Raw genomic sequence first — 24,150 nt, 5'->3', positions numbered from 1 at the left:
ATGAAAAAATTTTGGGTATAGATCATGATGATTGGCCTGGTGCAGTGGCTCACACCTGTAATCCCAGCACTTTGGGAGGCTGAGGTGGGCAGATCACTTGAGGTCAGGAGTTCGAGACCAGCCCGGCCAACTTGGTGAAACCTCGTGTCTACGAAATATACAAAAAATTAGCTAGGCATGGTGGCACATGCCTGTAATCTCACCTACTCAGGAGGCTGAGGCATGAGAATTGCTTGAACCCAGGAAGCAGAGGTTCCAATGAGCTGAGATCACACTGCTGCACTCCAGCCTGGGCAACAGAGTGAGACTCTGTCTCACACACCAAAAAAAATTTGATAGTGATAATGATGATGGTTACACAACACTGTGAATGCATTTAATGTCACTAAATTGTACATTCAGTGGTTAAAATAATAAATATTGTGTCATGTATATTTTACCACAATTTTAAAAAATTAGATTGTGGTGATGTTTGTTCAACCCTAAATATTCTACAACTATTGGATAGTACAATTTATATGGGTAAATTATGTGGTATGTAGATTATATTTCAATAAAGTTGTTTTAAAAAATCCTTTCCGGCCGGGCACGGTGCTGACGCCTGTGATCCCAGCACTCTGGGAGGCTGAGACAGGTGGATCACGAGGTCAGGAGATCGAGACCATCTTGGCTAACACAGTGAAACCCCGTCTCTACTAAAAATACAAAAAAAAAAAAAAAAAAAAAATTAGCCAGGCGTGGTGGCAGGTGCCTGTAGTCCCAGCTACTCGGGAGACTGAGGCAGGAGAATGGTGTGAACCCAGGAGGCGGAGCTTGCAGTGAGCCGAGATCGCGCCACTGCACTCCAGCCTGGGTGACAGAGCGAGACTCTGTCTCAATTAAAAAAAAAAAATCCTTTCCAGCTTTGACAGTCTCTGATCCATCCACCCATCTATCCATCCATTTATGTATTTGATTCAACACATTTTTATTGAGTTCCCATCATTGTAAGTGTTAAAAATGGGGTGAGAAAGAAAACAAACATGATCCTTGCCCTTTCCTTGCTTTACATTGCGGTTTTAAAAAGTAATCGTAGCCAAATGTATTGAGTGTTTATTATATCCTGGGCACCCGCACAAGCACTTTGCATACCTCATCCCCTGCGGTCTTCACACGGTGTACTGAGCTGTGCTCTTTTTGAATAAGGACATTTGCTCAGGGTCACGCAGCCAGGATTTGGACCTGGCCTGTCTTACCTCAAAGCCCGTGCAGCTGAGATCCAGCCACCTGGAAATGGGGTCTTCCCAGGAGACCCGAGTGAGGACCGTCTGTCAGGCTGGCTGCTGTGGTAGCATTGAAGGGAGAATTAAACAGGAGGTGGCATGACCTCCTCTAGGGAGGGGTTTGGAAAATAAGGTGTAAGTCAATGAAGGTTTGTATAGCCATTTACAGTAATCATTACAAAGCAGGTAAAACTATACTTTTAAAAATGGTTATATAATAGAATTTTGAATACAAAATTGGATTTGTAATTGAATTTATAATTGAATTTCTACTATTATATTAAAAATAACTAATGTATTTACTCATTGAACAGGACTATGTACTGGACTCTGTTCCAAGTGCTTTGCATATATTGTCATCCTATTTAATCTTCCTGACAGCTCCATGACTTATAGGAAATACTACTAGTCCTATTTCACAAGCAAGGCAACTGAGGCACAAGGAGGTTGAGTAATTTGAGCAAGGTTATACAGTCAGTCAGTGGCAGAGCTGGGATTTCAGGCTATAAGCCAGGCTATAAATCTACTATAGAACTTGCCCTTCAATTATGTTAAATATGCAAAATAGGTGAACATGAAAATTGCAGTAGCCAGGTGGCAGAATTGTGTTGACTACCCATCTCTTTCCCCCCAAATAATTTATTTTCTATTTTCCAAGGATACATCATAATAGTTATGATTCCTAGACCACCAAGGAAAGAAATCACATGTGACTATGACCTTCTTTGGTCTTCTTCTCTTTACCATTGTATTTTGCTGTATTTGATTTTGGATTCCCCTATGCACATGCACAAACTGGACAGCGCCATTGGATATGCAGGCAGTGTACGGGTAGATATTCGTGGTGTGCTTGGAGGCATTGCCACGGCCTGAAGGTCCTCTCTTGGCTGCAGCTGCCCCCACTCTGCTGCAATCTTCTGGGGAGGGCATGTCCCCTCCTCATCAACACTGAGGCTCTTTCTTTGAAAAAACGTTTTTCTAACTCATAAGAGCCTGTTGTACCATGGTTAAGAGCAGCATATTAGCATCAGAAAAACATGGATGCGAATCTTGGCTCTGATGGTCTCGATACCTGGGCAACTGCTTTAGGCCTCTGCTTTGACTTTGGACAATAGAAGTAACAGTACGCAGGGGTGTCCAAGGGACAGAATGCAGTCACGGGTTCTTAGTTTCTGTTTCTGGTTAGGCCAGTAAAGACCTTTCCTCATCCCTCTTTTCCGCTTATCACTAGAGACAGAAACTAAAACCCATGGCTTCAGGCGCTAAAAGCCTAAAACAAAACAAAACAGAACAACAACAACAAAATAAGGTAGGTTGGACGAGCTTGGCAGAGCTTTTTTGGGAATAGGATACTGTTTGGATTGGACCAGAGTCCCTGGCTCATTGTAGGGTATGGCATGTCAAGATTTATCTGACATCTTTTTTATTATTAATTCGTGAGGTTATACAATTCTCAAATATTAACCATTTGTATTTCTTCTTTGATGAATTGTCTGCTCATGCCGCTTTCTTATTTGGCAGTTGGCAGTTTGATTTTACAGTATGTTTAAGTCAAGGGCCAAGAGCATTTTGGAAGCGTCTAAATGAAAAAAAGAGATGCAGAGTGGAGGTCTTTTCCCCTGCAAATCTAACGCCTTTTTTCCCTCCAAGGAGCATTTTTCATTGGTTAGTGCAGCCTCCTCTCTCCCTACAACTGACCTGGTTTCTTCCCTCAGAAAATTACATCTGCTTTGTAGAGTCAATCTTTAGAATAGCTGATTTCCCTCCTGGATGGCTGCACCCACAGGTCTCACATGCATAATTTCTTTCTCTGCCTATTTAAGTTGCATACTGTGGGAATGACTGTGGCTGTGATCAGTCTGCTCAGAGAGGCTCTATTTGAGTGTGTGAATACCTAACAAGCGTGCCCTTCTCAGCCCTGTGCAATCACACAGCCCACCAAAGCGCTGACCTTTCTGAGTAAAGCGCAAAAGCCTAAGGGATTGCTTAGATAAAAGGCACATTCTTCAGATAGCTGAACCTCTTTTCCCCTCTGGCCTAGCCCCCATCTTGCTGGGGGACTTGGACAGTTCATCTTTTTTTCCATCATGGGGCAGAAAGGACCTGGGCCATAGAAGTTGAGCATTTCTAAATTGCAAAAGGAGCCAAACTTCCCTCCAGTCCCGTGATTCTTGTCAGGAAAGTTCTTGTGGATAAACGTGTTTGGTTCAGGAGATGGTCTGTGTGGCTTGGTGGGAGCATGAAGCTGGCTGCTGGTCTTAAGACATATGTCTGAGGCGGGGATGCTGGTATCCCAGACATGGCAAAACCATGGGGAGAATTCCCCCCAAAAAAGCACAGACTCCTCTAGAGAAAGTGGCTGTGGCTTCTCATGAAGACCTTCCCTCAAGGTGAGGCCACCGTGTGCCTGGACAGCACCAGCATTGAAGCTTGTGTCCTGCTATTTGTGTGTCCTCTGAATTCGCCTGCATGCCTGGTTCAGAATGTGTGGTTTAGCAGAAAGAGTATTGGCCTGGGAGACAGACTATATGGGTTTGAGTTGAGGCTTTGCCCTTTTTTTCTTTTTCTCTTTTTTTAGCTCTGTAACCTTGGTAACAGGTTGTTTCCTCATTTGGAGAATAGAGGATAACATTCCCTGTTCTGCTCACCTCCCTACTTGACCATGAGTTCAAATGAGTGTCCTGGGTAAGTTATCAAGACAGAAGAATTTCTTCTCCCCTTAGAGACATAGACAGTGGGCACAGTGCCTGTCCCAGCACCTCATGCTAAGCCCAAGAACTGAGCCTGTGTTAGTCCATTTTGCATCGTTACAAAGAAATACCTGAGACTTGGGTAATTTATAAAGAAAAGAGGTTTATTTTGGCTCACAGTTCTTCAGGCTGTGCAAGATGCATAGTGCTGGCATCTGCTTCTGGTGAAGCCTCAGGAAGCTTCCAATCATGGTGGAAAGCAAACAGGGAAAAGACTGAGAGTGAGAACTCATTACCATGGGGAGGGCACCAAGCCATTCATGAAGGATCCACCTGCAGATCTCCTGAGGTCAGGAGTTTGAGACCACCCTGGCCAACGTGGCAAAACCCCATTTCTATTAAAAATGCAAAAATTAGCCAGGCATGCCTGTAGTCCCTGCTACTCAGGAGGCTGAGGCAGGAGAATCATTTGAACCTGAGAGGTGGAGGTTGCAGTAAGCTGATACCGTGCCACTGCACTCCAGCCTGGGCGACTCCATCTAAAATAAAATAAAATAAAAAGGATCCAGCTCATGACCCAAACACCTCCCACTAGGCCCACTTCAAACATTGGAAGTCACATTTCAACATGAGATTTTGGAGGGGACAAAACATGCAAGCCTTTCCCCAGAAGGAGGAGGTCTGGATAAGTCAAGGGAATGTGATGAGGGAGTGTGGATGTGTGGATGGGTGCGTCTTTTGTGTGTGTGTGTGTGTGTGTGTGTATGTGTGGCATCAGATCCAAGCTGATTGGTGGCACTGTTGCAGGGACTACTATAGGTAGAACTAACTTGAAAATCCAAAATCTAAAATGCCTCAAAATCTGAAATTTTTTGAGCACTGACGTGACACCAGGAGTAGGAAATTCCATACTAGACCTCTTATGACAGGTCACAGTCAAAGTGCAGTCAAAACTTTGTTGCATGCACAAAATTATTTCAAATTTTATGTTTAAAATTACCTTGAGACGGTGTGATATGGCATAGATGAAACGGATAAATTTCCTTTTTAGATTTGGGTCCCATTCCCAAGATATCTTATTATGTATACGCAAATATTCCAAAATCCAGAACAATTCAAAATCCAAAAAACTTCTGGTCTTGAGCATTTCGGATAAAAGATACTCAACCCATATTACCTTCCCTCATTCTGTAGTCTTTTAAAATCTGATAAGAGGCCTGGAGGCTGTGGGAATAGCAGAGTGCTCCCTTGACATGTAAGAAAGTGGCCGAAGAGGTCGCCTACGTTCAGAGCTGCAGGGATTGTAGATAAGTTCAGTTCACAAACTTTACAGAGCAGTCAGCCTGTGATGCTGGCCAGGAGACAGATGCAGAAGCAGCAATTAGAATATGATGCCACACGCTGCAGTAGCAGGCAGACAGGGACAGTGGCAGCTGGAAGGATGGTCACTGCACTTGGGGATGTCTGAGTGGAGGAACTGGACAGGCAGAGAAAGTGAACAGCATCCCAGGTAGAACGTGGGGTCTTGCAGGCAAGGCATTGCTCTGGAGGAAAACATCTCACCTCCCTGTCCTGGATAAGGAAGAATTTATCCCGGGAGAGGCAAAGAGAGTGCTTATCTTGCTCACATAGATAGACCAGAGGGGAAGGGCGGGTGGCTGGAAAGGCGTCGGACCTGGAAACATGGAGGGCTTTTCTTCCACCTGCATCTTAGAGAAATGCTGTGTGTCTCCAGCTGTTCTCTGGCCAGTTTAGAAGGATGGTCAATGATCATTTGAAGTGTATCAGAGAAGCAGCTTGCTCCGCAGTATATTTTTCAATACCCTTAGAGTTCAAGGTATACTTTGGATTCTTTTTTATTCTGATGATGGGTCTGCGTACTCAGTTAACTGGAAAAATACTTTTACCAGCTGAGAAAAGTAATGTTGGTATTCCATAGACTTGCCTACCACCACGTCACCCTGTGTACTTTGCAAAGTCTCCTAACCTCCATCTTGAGCAAGAGTCTCTAGAATCTTCCAAGAAAAGTAAGGAACTTGATCCAGGGCAATGGGAAGAACACAGAACTTTACCCCAGGACTCTTTGCTCCTGGATGACCCAAGGGAAACCACTTAGACTGTCTCTCATTTTCTTCACCTTTACAATGGGGAGTTTCGTCCCTGGTCTGGCTGCTTCAAGCACTGATGCAAGGATAAATGGGACACAGGACGGAAAGTGCTTTGCAAGTGCACCAGGCTCGATGCAGGCAGTGTTTCAGGGTGACACTCCTTGCCAGCATCAATTTCAGCATGGGTTAGACAGGAACCTGCTCTGTCTTGGAAGGCACATCCAGACAGTCAGTGTCAGTGAAGGTCAGGGCTGCATCTGATGTGTCTTACTGTGAGGCTTCATTTCCCAGCACAGCCTCACTTGGTTAGAGCACCAAGAGGTGAAGGAACAAGGTCCCTCTAATCCTTTTACTGAGTCTGCATAAAGGAACCCAGACGCTTTCCTGGTCTGTCCTGGACCACCCCCGCTCCTTCAGGTCCGGGAGCAGCACAGGGTTTGGAGAGCGTGGAGTCTGGTGCCTGCACCTCACACCTGTCTCTGCTCCTAAGAACTGCAGCAGCTTTGGGCTGTAGGAAGATCCTCCACTGTGCTTGCCCGGGACACTCTGAAACCTTGCTCCTGCCTGCTCCCTGGCTCCTGCACCCTGCCTCTCGGAGTCTCTGGTCTGCGCTGCAGTTAGAAACCCTGCCTCGAGCTGGATCCACTGAACAGTAATTTGGTCGTCACAGCAGGTACTTCCTTGCTTTTTCCTTCCTGCCAGAATTGGGTGTGTTTTGGTGCTCTAGGGCAGCAGATTGGTAGAGCAGTAGGAATAAGGAGCTGCCGGTCCAGCCCCAGGAATTTACTGGTCATTGTTTCTGTCTCGGCTCTGCCCCGACAGACTTCCGTTTGTTTAATGATCAGAGGCTTCATGTGGTCCTGGGACCCCAGGAGAGGGTAGGGAAGGATGTTTCTAAAGCAGAGCCAGGAAGAAAGTGATGCACTACTGAAGGGTTTCAACTCTAAGAAGGCTACATCCTCATTAGGAACAAATTCATTAATGAGCCACATCAGCTGCAGGGAGGAAGAAGGAGCTCATAATTAATTATAGCTGCTCAGATGAGCTGCCAGATTCGGAGGAGTCAAGAAGCAAGATTGTATGTTGTTTGGATGTCTTTAGATGTCAAGAAGGAAGATTGTGTGTTGTTTGGATGTCTTTAGATGTGTTCCTCCGAAGCGATGGCAGCTCTGGGAACTAACTTTCCAGTTGAAGGATGTGAGAGTTCTTCCTCTTTCTGCAAGATCCAGTCTTGGCTTATTGAGCAGTGAATTCCTTTCTGATCCCACTCACCTATTCCCGAGAGCAAAAAGGAAGTCAGTATTTGCTTTTCCAGCAAGGTCACGGATCACCTGACGAAGTCCTTTAACAGCTGCAAAACATTCGCGGCTGTGCTGAAGGCACCAGCTATCAGCTCCGGCCCTGCAGCCCAAACCTGGCTTTCTGGGAAGGAGACGAGTCCTCCCTGCTGTGGGCTATGCAGCGGGAGGATGCAAGGGAAGGTAATGTGGGCACAGTGTTCCTCCCGACTGTTTTCTCTTCTTCGTGAAGCTCCAGATTCAGCTGCTGCAATGCAGGCGAAAATGACAGACACTTGCAAAAAACGTGGGAATGGAGTTAATGAGATTGTGTTAATGTGTCATTTGTTGAGCAGGAGTTATCTCTTTGTTTCCCGGGTCGGCAGGAAGTGAGCCCGCTGGAGAACTCGGTTGGCAGAATCTTTCTCAGTGCTTCTCACCTCCCCTGGTGTCCAGGCTTCGGCCCTCTCAATGTTTAGAAGCAGTGGTCAGATGCCTCCTGCTTCTTGGCACAGGGAATATTTACACTTGAAAGGCTGGGGTCCTGGGATGGGGAAACAGGAAGCTCTCATCATCTTGGCATGATCAGTCCGAGGTATGGGTGATTTTTTTTTTTTTTCTCTTTTGGAAACGGTGCTTTGTCTTTGCAAGGGGTCATGCAGAGATTGGCAGGGTTGCTGTCTGGTGAACTACCTTGATAAATACTTGACTTTGTAAGGTTGAATTCTCCAAGAATTCTCATGGCAGTGAGGCTGAGACTTGAGCCAAGCTGTCTTTTCAAGGAAATCCAAGGTGCTATTTATTTTGGCATGCAGCCTGCTCTGGGATGAAATACCACATTTTTATTATTGCAGAATAAGAAGAGGTTTGAAGAGAACAAAAGTACAGAACCAGGTTTGTTTCAAGACTAAGTAAGGGATGGTCTCTTTATATTTGGATTTGAGGTTAGAAATGAGCTTGAAAATGGCATCGTAAAAGGAGTAAGCGTGGAGAGGAGAGGGTGCGGATAAATGCCACAGGAGTTGGGCTGACCTGGGGAAACCCGTGCTCCTGGGCACTGCGGGTGGATCCGGCTGGAACGGTTTCCAGTCTGGCCTGGTAGCTGCACGTGGACTATCATCACTGTCTGCCAAGTGACTGCTTCTTTGCTGGATTTTGAATGGTCAGCCTTGGTCCTCACTTCCTTACCGCCCCCCCTTGCCCCATAGGCTTGGAAAGGAACTGTGGAATGATGGAGTCACACAAGCTATCCTGCTCCTAATTAACTGGGTAACTTTGGATTGGCCACATGGACTCTTTGTGCCTTAGTTTCCTTGTTTGTAACTTGGACATGTTCCTGTTTCCTAGGATTGCTTGTATGAGGGTGAAATGAGAAATTATACTCAGTAGCTGATTCCCAGTGTAAGCGCTTAGCTCCTGTTAGTTTCTGTCCATGGGTTCCCTTTGAAGACAGATAATTTTGCTCCTATTATTTTGTTCATTTGGGAACCATGGACTGAGTGTCTGCCATGAGTTAGACATAAGGAGTTGAGGGTGACACGGGAACGAGACATGCAAGAATTCTGATCTTCACAAGCTTACAGATTAGTAGGGGAGAACAGCTAGAGAGAAAGCAAGCTGTGTATGCCCAAAATATCTGGAATATGATGAGCTGTGGAGAGAGGTTGGGCCCTAACTCTGGATCCTCCACCCTGGCATAGGACAAAAACAAACGGAAAGTAACATAATAACACCAGGTATTTAAAGGTTCTGAACACTGGGGATACAACTTAACAGAATGGGTAAGAAATGGCTTTATGGTCGGGTGCAGTGGCTCACCCCTGTAATCCCAGCACTTTGGGAGGCCAAGGTGGGTGAATCACCTGAGGTCAGGAGTTCAAGACCAGCCTGGCCAACATAGCGAAAGCCCATCTCTACTAAAAATACAAAAATTAGCCGGGCATGGTAGCTTGTGACTGTAATCCCAGTTACTCAGGAGGCTGAGGCAGGAGAATGGCTTGAACCTAGGAGGCGGAGATTGCAGTGAGCTGAGATCAAACGAAATGGCTTTATGTCAAAGCTTTAAATGCTCCAGAGAGTTGCAAAATTCCGTTTTAAAGGGGAACTGTGTCCCATAAAGCTATTTTCATATTCTGTTTTATTGCGAACAAGGTAGTATGCATGTGTTGATGTGGCAGTTATTTTTACCTAACCTAACTACATTGAGCATCTGCCCATGGGAAGGAAACTCCCTTAGCTAAACTCCACGATGTCTGTTGTGAGGACCACAGAGGAAAGTGGAGAAGGCTGGGGGTGGGAGTCGGGGCTGGAAGTGGTGACTTGTGCACATGACAGATCTCTCCTTCCTTCCTGTATTATGAGCCCTTTAGAGTAAAAGTTGCCGAGCCCCCTCCTTTGAGAGTTGAGTGTTAGCTCCACTTCATTTCTGTAGCTTGAAATGATTAATTTTAGTGAAATCCAAGTCTAAGAGAAATCTTAGAGGTCTCTACAGAGTTATTTTTAATGAAATTTGACCTAATGTGTGCTGAATAATTCTTTAAAGTCATATGATCTGATACACGACGGGCTGAATTCCTAATTCTAACCAAAGGCTAAGTGTGTGATTGAAAAGTCCCTGGGCTGATGGTGAGAGTTTGTGTAGCCAAAAGTTCAGCTGGACCCAGGTGGCCCCCTTCTCTGCAGTAGGAGCTCTCCAGCCTTGGAGAAGCAGAGCTCTCGTTTGGCCCAGGAGGCTTTACAAGAGAGCAGTTCTCCTCTAAGCCCGGAGGCTTTTTGTGTGTACTGTGGGAGAGGCAGAGAAGCACCAGTCAGAAGCATTTCCCCTCACAAGGGGAGCTAGGATCAGTCATAGTGTCAGGGAACTGGGCTGACTTACAGGGTGGACAAAGGTTTACAAATCACTTTTGTTCCCAACCCAGGCTTGGAGTTGGCTAGACTTGAGGGCAGATCCTGCTGTAACACTTGCTTGTTAAGTGACGTGGATCAGCCCTGTCAACTCTCTCAGCCTCAGTCTCCCTCCCTGGAAAATGGGAATAATAATAATCCTCTTTGGGTGATGGTGTAAAGATTGCATGAGATAATTCATGAATGTCAAGTACTCCCAGCTCTGCCTGTTGCTTAGTAATGTTACAGGGGTGGGAGGGAGAGGGGAGCAGGAGCAGGAGAGGCTGCGATGGTGGAGATGAAGGGCCAAGCTTAGGGTTTGCCACCTCAGTCTCTTCTTCTGCAGGCTTCACCTGCCACTGCCTGCTGCATGCCAGTATCACCTGCTGGAGGCTGCAGAGCTGGGGTGGTGAGAGAGGCAGTGGTATTCTCTGCCTGGGAGCTTTCTCTTTATAACAAGGGCAAGCCTGCCTCACCCCAGGTTAGAACCTTCCACACCTCTCCACCGTCTGCCTCCTTGGTGGCCACTCTCAGCCTCTGCAAGACCACCTACACTCTCAGCTCCCTTGTCGCTAACTTCTCTAGCTCTCAGTTTTCAACAAACCAGGATGTGCTGCTGCACTGCTTGCTGCCTCAGAGGTAAGCAAAGTACTCAGTGTGTCAATCCTTCTGCAATGAGTGTCTCTGCTTCTAGAACACATGCCTGCCCTTTGGGGCTCCATCCACCTGGATAGAGCAAGGCCTCTCCGGCAGCTGCTTGGCAAATGGGCTGGAGGAGATGAGGCAGAAGCAGCGCTCGCAGGAAGAAGTGGTGCTAAACTTTCTGGTGGCAAACTTCGGCATTTCTCTCTTATTTGACAGGCCTCATGTTTTCCAGCCCTCTTCTCGAGTTACTTTTTGTCCCCTTTTTTCCATCCTTGGTTTCTGGGGGCCACCCATCATCCTTTTCTTTCACTCTCAGTTTCTCCCAACCCTTCCCTCATCACTGGTTCACTTTCCTGGTCTGGAGTTCATTGTCAAGTACATTGGAATTCCTAAAACAACCCCGCTTCCACTGCTGTGGTGTCACAGATAATTCGTTATTCTGATGGATGTGGAGTTACAATCATAAAAAGCCAATTTCCTGGGTGATTTATTGTAATGGGGGCAGGAGCTAGGATGTTTACCATTTGAAGAAAGAGTCCTGGAAATGGATTAAAACTTTGGGGAGAATTTATGGTCAAACCTCAAGGCACACTAATTCAGAGCCAGGGCAATATTCTGCTTGAATAGTTACCCATGTCTTCGGGCCACCCAGGTTGAACTTCCCCTTGTTCTGCCCATGGTTAGAAATCACCTCTAAGTATCAGCTCCCTGTCAGTACTTGCAATTATCTCATCTCTATCTTCTGTTTGATTGACATGTCACACATCATTTATAGGTACTCTGATTCCAGCTTTCTCACAAAGTGGATTATAAGTCTCTTCCCAGGATGGGGACAGGTAGATTTCAACTCTTGAGATTACAGAAAGCGCCCTGTGCTGGTATCAGAAGCCTAGGTCTGATACTAGCACCTTCACGAATATTCTGAGACACCTTAGAGCAATTAACTCCTCAGCCTCAGTTTCCTCATCTGCCAAGCAAGACAGCTGGACCAAATACTTCCACTTCTTTTCATTTCAACTATTGCTAATATTCCATGAAGAAACATTCAGAATTGGACTGTAGAAATGTGTACAGGTTTTTAATCTTCCTCCTTGGAGGACTGTGAGGTCATGGGCACCCTGGGAGAAAGGCAGGGATGGGTGTTACTTTCTTTAGTGCTATGTTTCCCCAATACTTATTCAAACTCTAATGAGACTCACCAATTCTGTATCCTCCTTTCTTTCAGAACTCTCCAACAAGTTTTACAGACTCATCTGATGAAGAGTGCCTGAGACACTGAGGGTCAGCACTCCAAAGATGGAGAAGACAGATGGTAGGCAGGCTGCTTTGTAGGGCCTGTTTTAAGATAAGCACTTGGGCTGGGAAAGAATTGTTGCCACAAATCCTGGAAATAGCCTAGGAAAGGCTTACAGGAGATACCCCCAAACAGGCAGTGCTGGTAGGCTTAAGCATGTATTTCAGATTTTGTGTATCTCCAGCCCTAGCCAAGGAAAGAGGCACAATATGGTGAAAGAGCCTCCATTCATACCTAAGTGATTCTACAAGTCATTTAATGTCTTTGATCCTTAATCCTCACATGTATCAGTTAGCTTTGCTGTGTAACAAACAGCCCAACAATTTAGTGACTTAAAGACATTAATTATTTCTCAAAAGATTCTGTGGGTTAGCAGGGCCATTATTCTGGTCTGGGCTGGCATGGCTGATCTTTTCTGGGTTCATTCACATGTCCATGGGCTTCTGGGTGACTTGGCTGGGGCTGGATGACTTAGAATGGCCACACTCACATATCTGGGATATCAGTAGTGACTTGGCCATGTGTCTCTCATCATCCAGGAGGTTGGCTAGGGCTTGTTCACATGGTGGCAGAAGAGTTGAAGCACAACACAAGAACAGACTGACTCCAATGTGCAGATAATATTCCAATCTCTGCATATGTCATATTGCTGTTGACCCACTGCCCAACACAGTCATAAGGCCACATCTAGTGTCAGTGTGGTAGGGGAGTACCCCAAGGGTCGGATATTATTGTGACTATCTTTGCAAACAGTTGACCACACCTTGTCTATAAACAGGTATTAATACTATTTCATAGGGTTAGTAAAGAACTAAATTACATAATGCATGGAAAGTTGTCGAGTAACAACTACCTAGCATAATGAATGTCGGAATGTTCCCCTCTTCCCGTCCCCAGGAAACTTGCAGAAGGCCACAGTCTAGACCCCAATCTCCTGACTTCTAATGAATTTTTTTTCTAGATCACCAAATATCAGGAAACAGAGAGCCTCTAATTACCCTTGAATCACATGGGCCTTCACCAGTGCAGGACTTAGGGACCTGACATCAGCTCCCGCCCTGCCTCTTCTTCCAAATGCAGTTCCCATATATTTCAATATTTCAGTAGTTGCCTTTCTCCCCAGAGAGCTGCCTTTTCAGTACATCCCTGGCAGTGGTCCCACCGAACACCCACTCATTCCCTCAAAAGCCCCAGGGGCCTGTCAGCCCAGCTGCCTCTAAGTCCCTTCTCAGCACACTGGGGAGGTCTGCTGTCCACGTGATCGCTCATATGAGCTCAAGAAAGGCTCCCTCCTTTCAGCCATGGGCCTCCCAGAACAGGGACAAGCCTTCCCAGAGGGGAAGGCTTCCTTCCCTGTCTTGGTCTTTGGAAGAGTTTCGTTTTACTCCCCTTCTTTATGGCTTTATTTTCAGCCACTTTCTCTCTAGTTTCTGTTTTTCCCATTTACTTCAGAGACTGAATATAGGCTTTTGAACTTCTCTTTAAACGCTTTAAACGCCTCCAGTTGGTTCACACTTTAAACGCCTCTAGTTGGTTCACTTACCTGCTTTACTTCACTTGTCCCTTCAGATAATTACTGTGGTTCTCCCTCCTTACCTTGTCCCCTTCAAGTCCCCTTTTCTCCTGTCTGTGTGTAACTCTGAAGCTGACTGTGTTTGTAGGTCCTATATAAGGGTCTAGTGATCTGTTGCACTCTTAAGCAAGACTCCATAGGGAATTCCAGGTAGCTCTGAGCCTCCTCTATCTTTCTTTTTTCTTCTCCCCAGACTCATTTTCCCACTTTCTCCAGAAATATTTTCTTGGACTTGACTCATTCCCTCTTGAGCTGTAGGGAGACAGCACATGCTCAGTGAATCCTCCTCTGCCGCATTCAGAGCCTGCCCACCCTTGCTGTTAGGGTCCTTCAGTGAGTGTCTACTCTGGGCTGTGTTCTCTAGTGCATTCATGCTAATAATGACAACAACTCTGTAAGTTAGGCGTTGTTATCTCCACTTTACAAATGGAGAAATTGAGGCAGAGGGAAATGAAATAATTTGCCCAGAATCACACAAGTGGGAGATGACAGCCAGGATTCAAATCCAGCCAGGTTGGCCATGTGCTGGTTTATTTCATCTGAATTTCATTTTGAGCAGAGTCAGGTCCTCCTAACTGATTCCCACCCTGGCCCAGTGCCTGGAATTCTGAGCTCCCGCATACCTGCCACCAGGTAGAATAAACAGGAGCAGAGCTGCTTGTGAGGGCAGTCTCTCAGCCTATCAGCTCAAGCTCCCTCATCAAAGCCCAGCATTCCTCTTGTGCTGGGAGAAAGAGAAGGAATGCAGAGTGGCAGGTGGCAGGCAGGGCAACATGATGGATCACTATGTGTGTGTGTGTGTGTGTGTGTGCTAGCTTAGGAAAGCACCTATTAAACCTGCTATTAAACCTGTCGTCCTTGGTAGCTGCTCAACCTCACTTGCCCTCCTCTCCCTTGTGGAAGATTCTGCCTTTAAATCTGCTGTTTCTTATTTGATGCTATGATTGTATTTGTGCTCTGGATCTGTGCCCAGAAGCCGTTGGGCAAATCGGTGCATTTCTAGTGAATTGAGGCAATAAGCAGATAAATAATGCAGCCTCTCCTTTAGGAGAGCTCTTTGCCTTCTAGGTCATAAATCTGCTCTCTACTTAACTTTCGATAAATATCTCTTCTCTGTTTGGCCTGTCCTTGTAATCCGGGGGGCTGTTGAGCAGACCAGTAGGTCTAAGAGTATAGCCAGTGCAACTTGGAAAACTAATGGAGAGCAATACAAGATATTGTTCTCATTTACTAAAATTGCCACTGTGTTTCTTTGTGGGGGTACGGGAAGGTCGGGGAGCAAGTTGGTTTAAAAAATTGTGTGAGTCGGCTGGGCATGGTGGCTCATGCCTGTAATCCCAGCACTTTGGGAGGCTGAGGCAGGCGGATCACCTGAGGTCAGGAGTTCAAGACCAGCCTGGCCAACATGGTGAAACCTCGTTTCTACTAAAAATACCAAAAAAAAAAAAGCCAGGTGTGGTGGCACGCACCTGTAATCCCAGCTACTCGGGAGGCTGAGGCAGGAGAATCACTTGAACCTGGAAGGCGGAGGTTGCAATGAGCCAAGACTGCACCATTGCACTCCAGCCTGGGCAACAAGAGCGAAATTCTGTAAGAAAGAAAGAAAAGAAAGAGAGAAAGAAAAAGAGAGAGAAAGAGAGAAAGAGAAAGAAAGAGAGAGAGAGAGAGGGAGGGAGGGAGGAAGGAAGGAAGGAAGGAAGGGAGGGAGGGAGGGAGGGAGGGATGGAGGGAGGGAGGAAGGAAGGAAAATGTGCCCCAGGAAATGCCACCATTTGCAACTTTTTTAAACCTATCCCTTTCCCTCCATTACCTTGAGCTCCTCTCACCTTAGTCATGTCAGCAGCCTCCCAGCTGATCTTGGAGCCTCTGATTTGCCTTTCTGTTAATCCTTGGCAAGATGCTCTTTTTGAAATCACATTCAACCAAGTCACTCCCTTGTTTAAAACCCTTCGGTGATTCCCATCACCTAAAGCGTAAAGTCAAAACTTGTTCACGTGCATACAAGTTGCTCCATGATCTGGCTGTTGCTGTCCTTTCCAATTTTATCTTTCTCTACCACGTTTTAAGTACTGGCCATATCAGCTGCATTTATAGAACTTTGAAATACTGTGTGATTTCACCCTCCATCCCTTTGCACATTCTCTGTGGAGAGCTAGATTTTCTGTCTTGGCTATCTATTGCTGCATAACAAGTCATCCCAAAACTTGGTGGCTTAATACAGTAATTTATTATTAACACAGGCTCAGTTCAGTAATTCTCACTTGGAGTCCCTCCTGTAGTTGAAGTCAGATGATAGCTGAAGACTTTTTTACTCATGCGTGGCATCTGGGCTAGGATGACTGGAACTGCTTGGGGCTGGCTGGGCATTTCCTTACCTCTCTCCACTTGACCTTTCTGTGGGGCTGTTTGAGCTTCCTCGCAACATGGCAGTCTCGGGGAAGGTGGACTTCTTACATGGCTGCTGGCTTCCCAATGAGTGTGCATTCTAAGAGAGCCAGGTGGAAGTTATGGGGCTTCTTATGACCTAGCCTTCAAGATCTCTGAGCATCAGCCATATTCTTTTGGTTAAAGCAGTCACAGGCCAGCCCAGATTCAAAGGCCTGGAAAGGTAGACTCTACCTTTAAATATAAAATTAGCTTGCTTGTCCAAACGGGGTAGGAATTGGTGGTGGTCATCTTGAAGATAAATTGCTACAATGTCTTTTACTCCCTTGTTCTCCTGGCAAGTCCCTATTTATTCATTTATCACCCAGTTGTACGTCACTTTTGTGTAAAGGCCTCCCTCTCCTACCTAGGAAAAATTGGTCTTCAAGTCCAAAAAAAAAATAATTCTGCAGAAACTAGAAAAATAAGTCAGGGAAGAAGCCTGTACCATGAGCATGCATCTGTTACTCTCCTTATCTCACTGCATTGTGTGTGTTCGTGTCTCTCCTGCCTCATCATAAACCCTTTGAAGGCAGAGGCTGAACCTGATTCATCTTGGTGTCCTTAGGATCTAGCTTAGCACATAGGTGCTCAATAAATGGGTGGTTGAGGTAAGTGAATTGAATCACAGCTATTTTATAATTTTAACCTAGGGCCTACTACCCTTAAAAGCAAGCAATCAACCAGTCACAACATGTTTGTGGAGACCAGCAGTGAGTCACATAAGTCAGTTTCCATTATGGGGCTTCCATTGTCTATATTTTGGGATTCCACAAAGATAAACTGAATGTTTATCATGTGTGAGGCATCGTCCCAAGTACTTTATTATTAATTAACTAGTCCTCACAATAATCTTTTTTTTTTTTTGAGATAGAATTTTGCTATTGTTGCCTAAGCTGGAGTACAATGGTGCAATCTCGGCTCACTGCAACCTTCGCCTCCCGGGTTCAAGCGATTCTCCTGCCTCAGCCTCCTGAGTAGCTGGGATTAGAGGCACCTGCCACCACGCCCAGCTAACTTTTTGTATTTTTAGTAGAGATGGGGTTTCACCATGTTAGCCAGGCTGGTCTCAAACTCCTGACCTCAAGTGATCCACCCACCTCGGCCTTCCAAGGAGCTGAGATTACAGGCGTGAGCCACCGCACCCAACTGTCCTCACAATAATCTTATTTTACCTGTTATTATTCCCACTTTACAGATGATGAGACATAGGAAGGCTAAGTAACTTCTCCAAGGTCATACAGCAGAGATCTAGACCAGGCTCCAGAATCTGTATTCTGAACCTCTGTACTCTCCACTAATGTTCTCTCCTGAGCTCAATATTTTCAGAGACTGTTTAGCAGAATGTCACAGAGGTAATTAAGCGTGTCACATGAGGAACATCAAAGAAACAAAGACTATTTAACCTGAAGAAGAAGTTGCTTGGCAACAGGCCCCTATGGATGCAGATAGTTGAAGGACTGGCTTGTTTCCAGTGTCCTCTGTTGCGGTCCACAGGTGGATGCTGCAAGGAGATCCTGGAACCTTGGTGTAATGGAGAACTTCCTCATCATGATGGCCCCCCAGCGTATGGGTTGCCCTGGAAAGTCAAGTCCCATTCTTCTTGGAGGATGGATACCAATGTCCCTTTTGACATTAATTGGCCCTTTTACCACATTTTATCCAGTGTGTGAAAAATGCAGTTTCTTTCTTTTTCTCTTCTTCCCTTCCCCTTCCCTTTCCCCTTCCCCTTCCTCTTCCCCTTCCCCTTCTCCTTCCTTCCTTCCTCCCTGCATCCCTCCCTCTCTCCCCCTTCCTCCCTCCCTCCCTCCCTCCCTCCCTTCCTTCCTTCCTTCCTTCCTTCCTTCCTTCCTTCCTTCCTTCCTCTCTTCACTGAGTTCCTGACCAAAGGAGGTGTTTTCTTACTTGGCATGGGTTTATGAAAGTGAATTTCGTGTTTGTTAAGCACTAGGCAATTTTCAGATGCAAAGAGCGTAGGCCGTGCATGATTACTTGTTCCAGTTCTCTCTGATCTGTGCATACCTGAGGCGCAGGCATCTGCACAAGCTTAAATAATGTAAAAGGTATAACTCATTGATACCTCCGGCTTTAGCAAGATTTACTCCTACCAATTTGAGTCATGCAAGTTAGGGTTTGTTTTTTTTTTTTTGTAGATTTCTTTTTTACTGCTGAGCTACTTGTGTATCTTATCCTTCAAAATCTTCCATATCTGTAACTGCCAATTAGTACCCTGATTTGGAAAATTCCTGGGCACTTCAGTTCAGCAATTATATGATTCAAACCCAGAAAAGCAGTTCGAGACCATTTTGTTTTGCTGGTCTGCAGGCAGATTCCCCAGTAGTAATCCAGATGATGTATGGCAAACTGGAAACCATTCCCTCCCCGTTTCCTTGCAGACATTGGCTAAGTACACATTGATTTAATAAGATGATTTCCCAATACAGCCAAAAAGACTGAGCATCTCGGCACAATTTAGAGGCTATAACATTTAGGAGAAGTCTCATGTGATAGTGTTAAGTTAAAATCAGAGATATTAGACCTCATCGCCCTATAATGCTTAATTAACTTTGTGCTTTTTTTTTTTTTTGCTTTTTTTTTTTTAACTTGTCTTATGTCTCCCAGCCAAAGACCAGTCCTGTCAGGGGGATGAAGAGAAAGACCCTCCGAAGAGGCACCCTTACTCTGTGGAGACCCCATATGGCTTTCATTTAGACCTGGACTTCCTCAAGTATGTGGATGACATCGAGAAGGGAAACACCATCAAAAGGATTCCTATCCACAGAAGGTCCAAGCAGGCCAAGTTTAGCACTCTGCCCCGAAACTTCAGCCTTCCTGACAGCGGGGCTCGCCCCCCCGCGGCCCCGCCGCCCCAAAACTGGTCCCCAGTGGTGCCAAGGAAGGCATCAATTGGGACACAGGAGCAAACCCAGTCACTGCCGCTTGGTAATGCCTCCCAGGCCTCAACCAGCGCGAGTGAGGTGAGCTACCACAGGAGGGCCCTGTTGGCAGAGGCCACCAGGCAGTTGGAAGCTGCTGAACCAGAGGATGCCGAGGTCACCCTTGGGAGTGGACGGCCCCAGCTATTGAGAGCATCCAGCATGCCTGCCACGCTGCTGCACAGCAGGGCTTCTGAGGAGCCAGGCCTCAGCCTGGGGCCTCCTGCCCCTCCTGCGCTCCCTCCCCTTCAGGGTGAAGGCAGCATCTGCGATGGCACCTTTGGCCCTGCAGAAGGATTGGCAGGTTTCCACAGCTCCAGCCCACAAGCATCAACTCGGATTCCGGAGCTGGTCCAGGAGGGAGCCGAGCCTCCAGAGGGCACGGTGAAGGCTCCAAATCACCTCCCTCTCCCAGGCCCTCCTTCCTCATTCCAGAATGTGTTTGTAGTTCTAGAGGACAAGGAAGACGAACACAAAGCCAGAAAAGCAGAGGTGGTGTTCAGCCCTGGCTCCCCCACACCAAGCCCTCCTCCTCTGCCATCACCCATCCCTGAGAATGAGCTCCTCCTGGAAGAAATCGAGCTCAACATCAGTGAGATTCCGCCCCCGCCACCTGTAGAGGTGGACGTGAGAAGCATTGGCATCAGAGTGACGGAGGAAAGCCTGGGCCTTGCCAGGGTGGATCCAGGCAGCATCTCCAGCCTGAAACAGCAGGTCTCGGCCCTGGAGGGAGAGTTGTCTGGAAGAACCGAGGAACTGGTGCAGGTCAGAGCTGCCCTCCAGCAGCAGGAAGAGGAAATCAAGGTTAGGGAGCAAAGAATTCGAGAGCTGGAGTTCACTGTAGCCCAACTGGAAGGACAGCTTCACCAAGAGAACACCAAAGACACTCAGGGCCAGACGGACGCCATGGTGAACACTGACCCTGTCCATGGACTCTTGACCAGGGAGTCTTGTGACAAGGGCATTGAGGTCAACCTTCTAGGCAGCATGGAGTCTGAAAGCTGGGGGCACCGAGGAGAGGAAAATGGCCTCCTATGGGGGCCAGATGGTCACAAACAAGGGGATCAGAGCCCAGCAGAACATGTGCCCCAGCTGTTACTGCCACAGGGACCCGAGCGAGTCCTTACCCCCTCTGTACATAGCTTCCTCTCCACTGAACTCAGGATTGAAGAAGCAGGCACTGAACAGGAAGGAGGCCCTCAGGGAGGAACCAGGGGAGCAGGAGGCTTTCCGTGGGGCAGCGACAGAAAGACTCCCCCAGCAGGGAGAGAGGAGGCCAATTCCGATCTCCCAGGGAAGGAGCGCCCGGGAAGGCCACCGAGCTCGCCAACGGATGCCACTATTGGGCAGTACGTGAAGAAGATCCAGGAGCTCCTGCAGGAGCAGTGGAACTGCCTGGAGCACGGGTACCCAGAGCTGGCCAGCGCCATCAAGCAGCCGGCCTCCAAGCTCAGCAGCATCCAGAGCCAGCTGCTGAGCTCCCTCAACCTGCTGCTGTCAGCCTACTCGGCCCAGGCTCCCCCACCCAAGGAGCCGTCGGCCTCCTCCTCCTCCCCGCCGATGGGTAAATACCATCCATACAGGGGCCTGAGACAGGGAGCCCTTTCTCCTTCACATGATGAGGCAGAGGGAACAAGGTTTTCATTATATTAATGTGTTTTAAAAAAGATTTTAGCAGCTGGGAGCAGTGGCTCAGGCCTGTAATCCCAGCATTTTGGGAGGCCGAGGTGGGCAGATCACCTGAGATCAGGAGTTCAAGACCAGCCTGGTCAACATGGCGAAACCCCATCTCTACCAAAAATACAGAAATTAGCCGGGCATGGTGGTGGGCACCTGTAATCCCAGCTACTTGGAAGGCTGAGGCAGGAGAATCGCTTGAACCTGGGAGGCAGAGGTTAGCAGTTAGCCGAGGATCACACCAGTGGAATAAAAACTGATGTGTGTGACAGTGGAGGCTCGGGACCTCTACTCTTGCCTTTGCTCTAAGGTTGGGTGTGACTGTGAGGCCACTGCCTACAGCTGTATGGATAGCACAGGGCACAAAGATGGCAGCCAGGGAGGGCAAATGAAAGTTGAAAGCCAGCCCACACTCCATTTGCCATGCCTTGCACTGCAGCACCGCATCCACCCAGAGGGGGCTGTTGTCATTTGCATTGTGCAAAGGCAGTGTCTGGGGCCAAGAATGGCCCTGCTGAGTGGACTCCAAACCTCTTCCTGGGCTTTTGCATTCCTGTGTTCCTCTCTGGTTCTTGCACAGTAGAGGTTTTCTATAGCCTGGTTTTGGAGGAACATTATATTGATATCTGGTATAGTTCACTGAATATTTTCTCTGCGTGCATGTGTGTGTGTACGTGCTTGTGTGTGTACAGGGGCAGGAGATTGAGTGCTGCTCACATATGGAACTGGGCCCTTCGGCTGAGCAGCACTTCCTCTTGTAACAGATCAAACCCTCTTCACTGTTGGGTAAAGTGGAACCACATTTTGCTTTACTGGGCAGCATGCAAGTCTGCTTCCTGCCACAAATCACGATTTGGCTGCTTTCTCATTGTTTCGGTGCTAGTTCTAGCCTTGCCGGTTGGGAACCGCCTCCTGTCCTGTTGAGCACAATGCAAGATCTGTGTCCTTGCTTGTGTGTCTACTGTGAGCACGGTGTCATCACCACTCCCGCAACCCTAGTGTCAACATGCATTTGTGAGCCAGGAAGGACCACTGAGATGCCCTTGAGCAGAAGTGGGTGCTGGACCATGAGTCCAGAGGCCTAAGTTCTTCTCCTGCACTGCCATTCACTGAGCAAATCTGGGCCTCAGATTTCCCAGCCGTAAGACAGGGACAGCAATGGCACCTACGCCACATTGTTCTTCATCCACACCTAGAGGGGCATTGTTAACAGAGACAGTTCTCCCAACATTGAGCAGAAAGCAAGGCTCCCCCAAGAGGTCCCCAAAACATTGATTTACATGATCTGGTTCCCTGTCCTTCCCTTACCTCTCCACACACCGGCAACCCTTGTCCCCTCAAAGTAATATCCTGGTTTTGCTACATTGCCATGCGTCCCCAAGATCATTCTAACCTGTGATGTTGTGTCTGCCTAGAGATCTCCCCGTCGACCAGCCTTAAATCCATAATGAAAAAGAAAGACTATGGCTTCCGTGCAGGAGGTAATGGAACCAAAAAGAACCTTCAGTTTGTTGGGGTTAACGGTGGGTAAGCATCGCTTGTGAAGCTCAGACTGCCTTTCTTGCTACCTCTCCTGCTATTGTCCTTCACACTCTCTTTTCCTAGGGGGAGGCATCTGGTTTTCATTCCTCTTCAAGGGAATTAATTTCAATGGCCCTTTAAAACTCCATCTCGGGTTTGCATGTGTTTGGCTTCCTGCCAGCTGTGGTGGTCTGTTGGAACCTCTGCTTTTAATATGTCTTGGCTTTGGTCTTCCCCAGGGCCAGGACTCCAGGTGGCTTCTGGGAGTTTTGGGGGTATACAGGCCCTTAGAGGAAGGCATTTAACTTGAACCATAAAACTGAAACTAGTAACAAACTTTGTTAATTCATGGAACTTCAAATTTCATCCATTTAATTTTTTTCTTCCTTTAACTTCCTGCAAGCCAAGCCCAAGTGTTTGGGGATGAAGAAAAACAACTAGACTATTGACTTAGAACATGAACAAAACCTTACATATTCTAGAGAATTGAATGTTCAACAAACACTTATTAAATGCCAACAGTGCGCTCGGTCGTGGAGATTGAAAAGTCAAATAAATAAAGGTGCCTGCCTTTAGCTCACAGATAACAGAAGTAAAAATGAAATGCTGATGTGCTGAGATAAGTTCTGTTAGGCGAGGAAGCCCAAACCCTGAAGGCTGCCCAGAGAGCTCAGGATCCCTGCTAATTTGAGTCACACCAGAAGGGAAGACATTAAACGTCAACAAGGGGAAACGTCAGAAATGATGAACTGGGGCTGGGTGCGGTGGCTCATGCCTGTAATCCCAGCGCTTTGGGAGGCTGAGGTGGACAGATCACCTGAGGCCAGGATTTCAAGATCAGCCTGACCAACTTGGTGAAACCCCATCTCTACCAAAAATACAAAATTAGCTGGGCGTGGGGGCACACATCTGGTAGTCCCAGCTACTCAGGAGGCTGAGGCAGGAGAGTCGCTTGAATCCAGGAGGCAGAGGTTGCAGTGAGTTGCCAAGATTGTGCCACTGCATTCCATCCTGGGCGACAGAGCAAGACTCAGTCTCAAACAAAAAAAAAAAAAAAAAGGAAAAAGAAAAGAAAAAGAAATGATAAACTGGGTGTCACAGGCGAGTTGCTGTTCCCACTTCCACTAACATCTGACACGGGATTGTGTGCTTTCACAGTTCATGTACAGAAAAGGAGAATCAGCCTAATCTCAAAGCCTCGTGTAGGTCATGTCTCTCCCCAGCTTAAACACCCCCAGTGGTCCCCACTCTGCATCCAAACCTGGAAGAAGCAAATCATGGCTCTGCTCAGCCTTAGTCCCTGCCACTGCCGTTCCTTCCCTCCCTCCAATGGGCTGAGCTCAGGCCCATCTCAGGGCCCTGGCACTTGCCGTTGCCCTGCTAAAGGCCTCCTCTCCTGGACATTCCCTCAGCATTTGTTACTCCAGTGCAGTGATTCTCAGCCTTGGTTGCACGCTGGAAACACCAGGGGAGCTTTTAAAACATCCCAGTGTCTGGGTCCTTTCCCTGAACACTCTGGTTTAATCGGTCTGGGTGCAGTCCACATACTGGGAATTCTAAACATCCTCAAATGATTCTAATGTACCACTAATATTAGGAACTTCTGCTCTAATTAAAGTAGCCACTCCTCTTATCCTTCTATCCCATGGCTCTTTTTTTTATTTTATTCATTTTTTGTCACCACCTGAATGTAATATTTGTTTACATGTTCATTTTCTGACTCTCCCTACTAGAATATAAGCTCCACTAGGGCAGGCAGGGACTTTGGTATAGGATTTAGAACTGCCCCAGCACATAGTAGGTGCTCAATAAATTCCTGTTGAATGAATAAGTGAACTTCCAGGCAAAGTTTTTATGGAA

General features: G+C 47.0%; 1 protein-coding gene across 1 annotated transcript in view; it reads left to right on the top strand.

Annotated features, from left to right (window-relative positions):
• The first annotated feature begins 10,510 nt into the window (after window positions 1–10,510).
• The window catches only part of KANK4 (KN motif and ankyrin repeat domains 4), a 48,388-nt gene continuing 34,748 nt past the window's right edge, over window positions 10,511–24,150 (top strand). Inside the window, 3 exon segments of the mRNA XM_031669426.1 lie at window positions 10,511–12,177; window positions 18,779–20,656; window positions 22,185–22,296. Coding sequence (XP_031525286.1) covers window positions 12,162–12,177; window positions 18,779–20,656; window positions 22,185–22,296 — 2,006 coding nt within the window. The 5' untranslated portion in view covers window positions 10,511–12,161.

The sequence above is a fragment of the Papio anubis genome, chromosome 1 (assembly GCF_008728515.1).
Source record: "Papio anubis isolate 15944 chromosome 1, Panubis1.0, whole genome shotgun sequence".
NCBI lineage: Eukaryota > Metazoa > Chordata > Mammalia > Primates > Cercopithecidae > Papio > Papio anubis.
The sequence above is the reverse complement of the archived record's forward strand: the minus strand, read 5'-3'. Positions and strand labels throughout refer to the sequence as shown.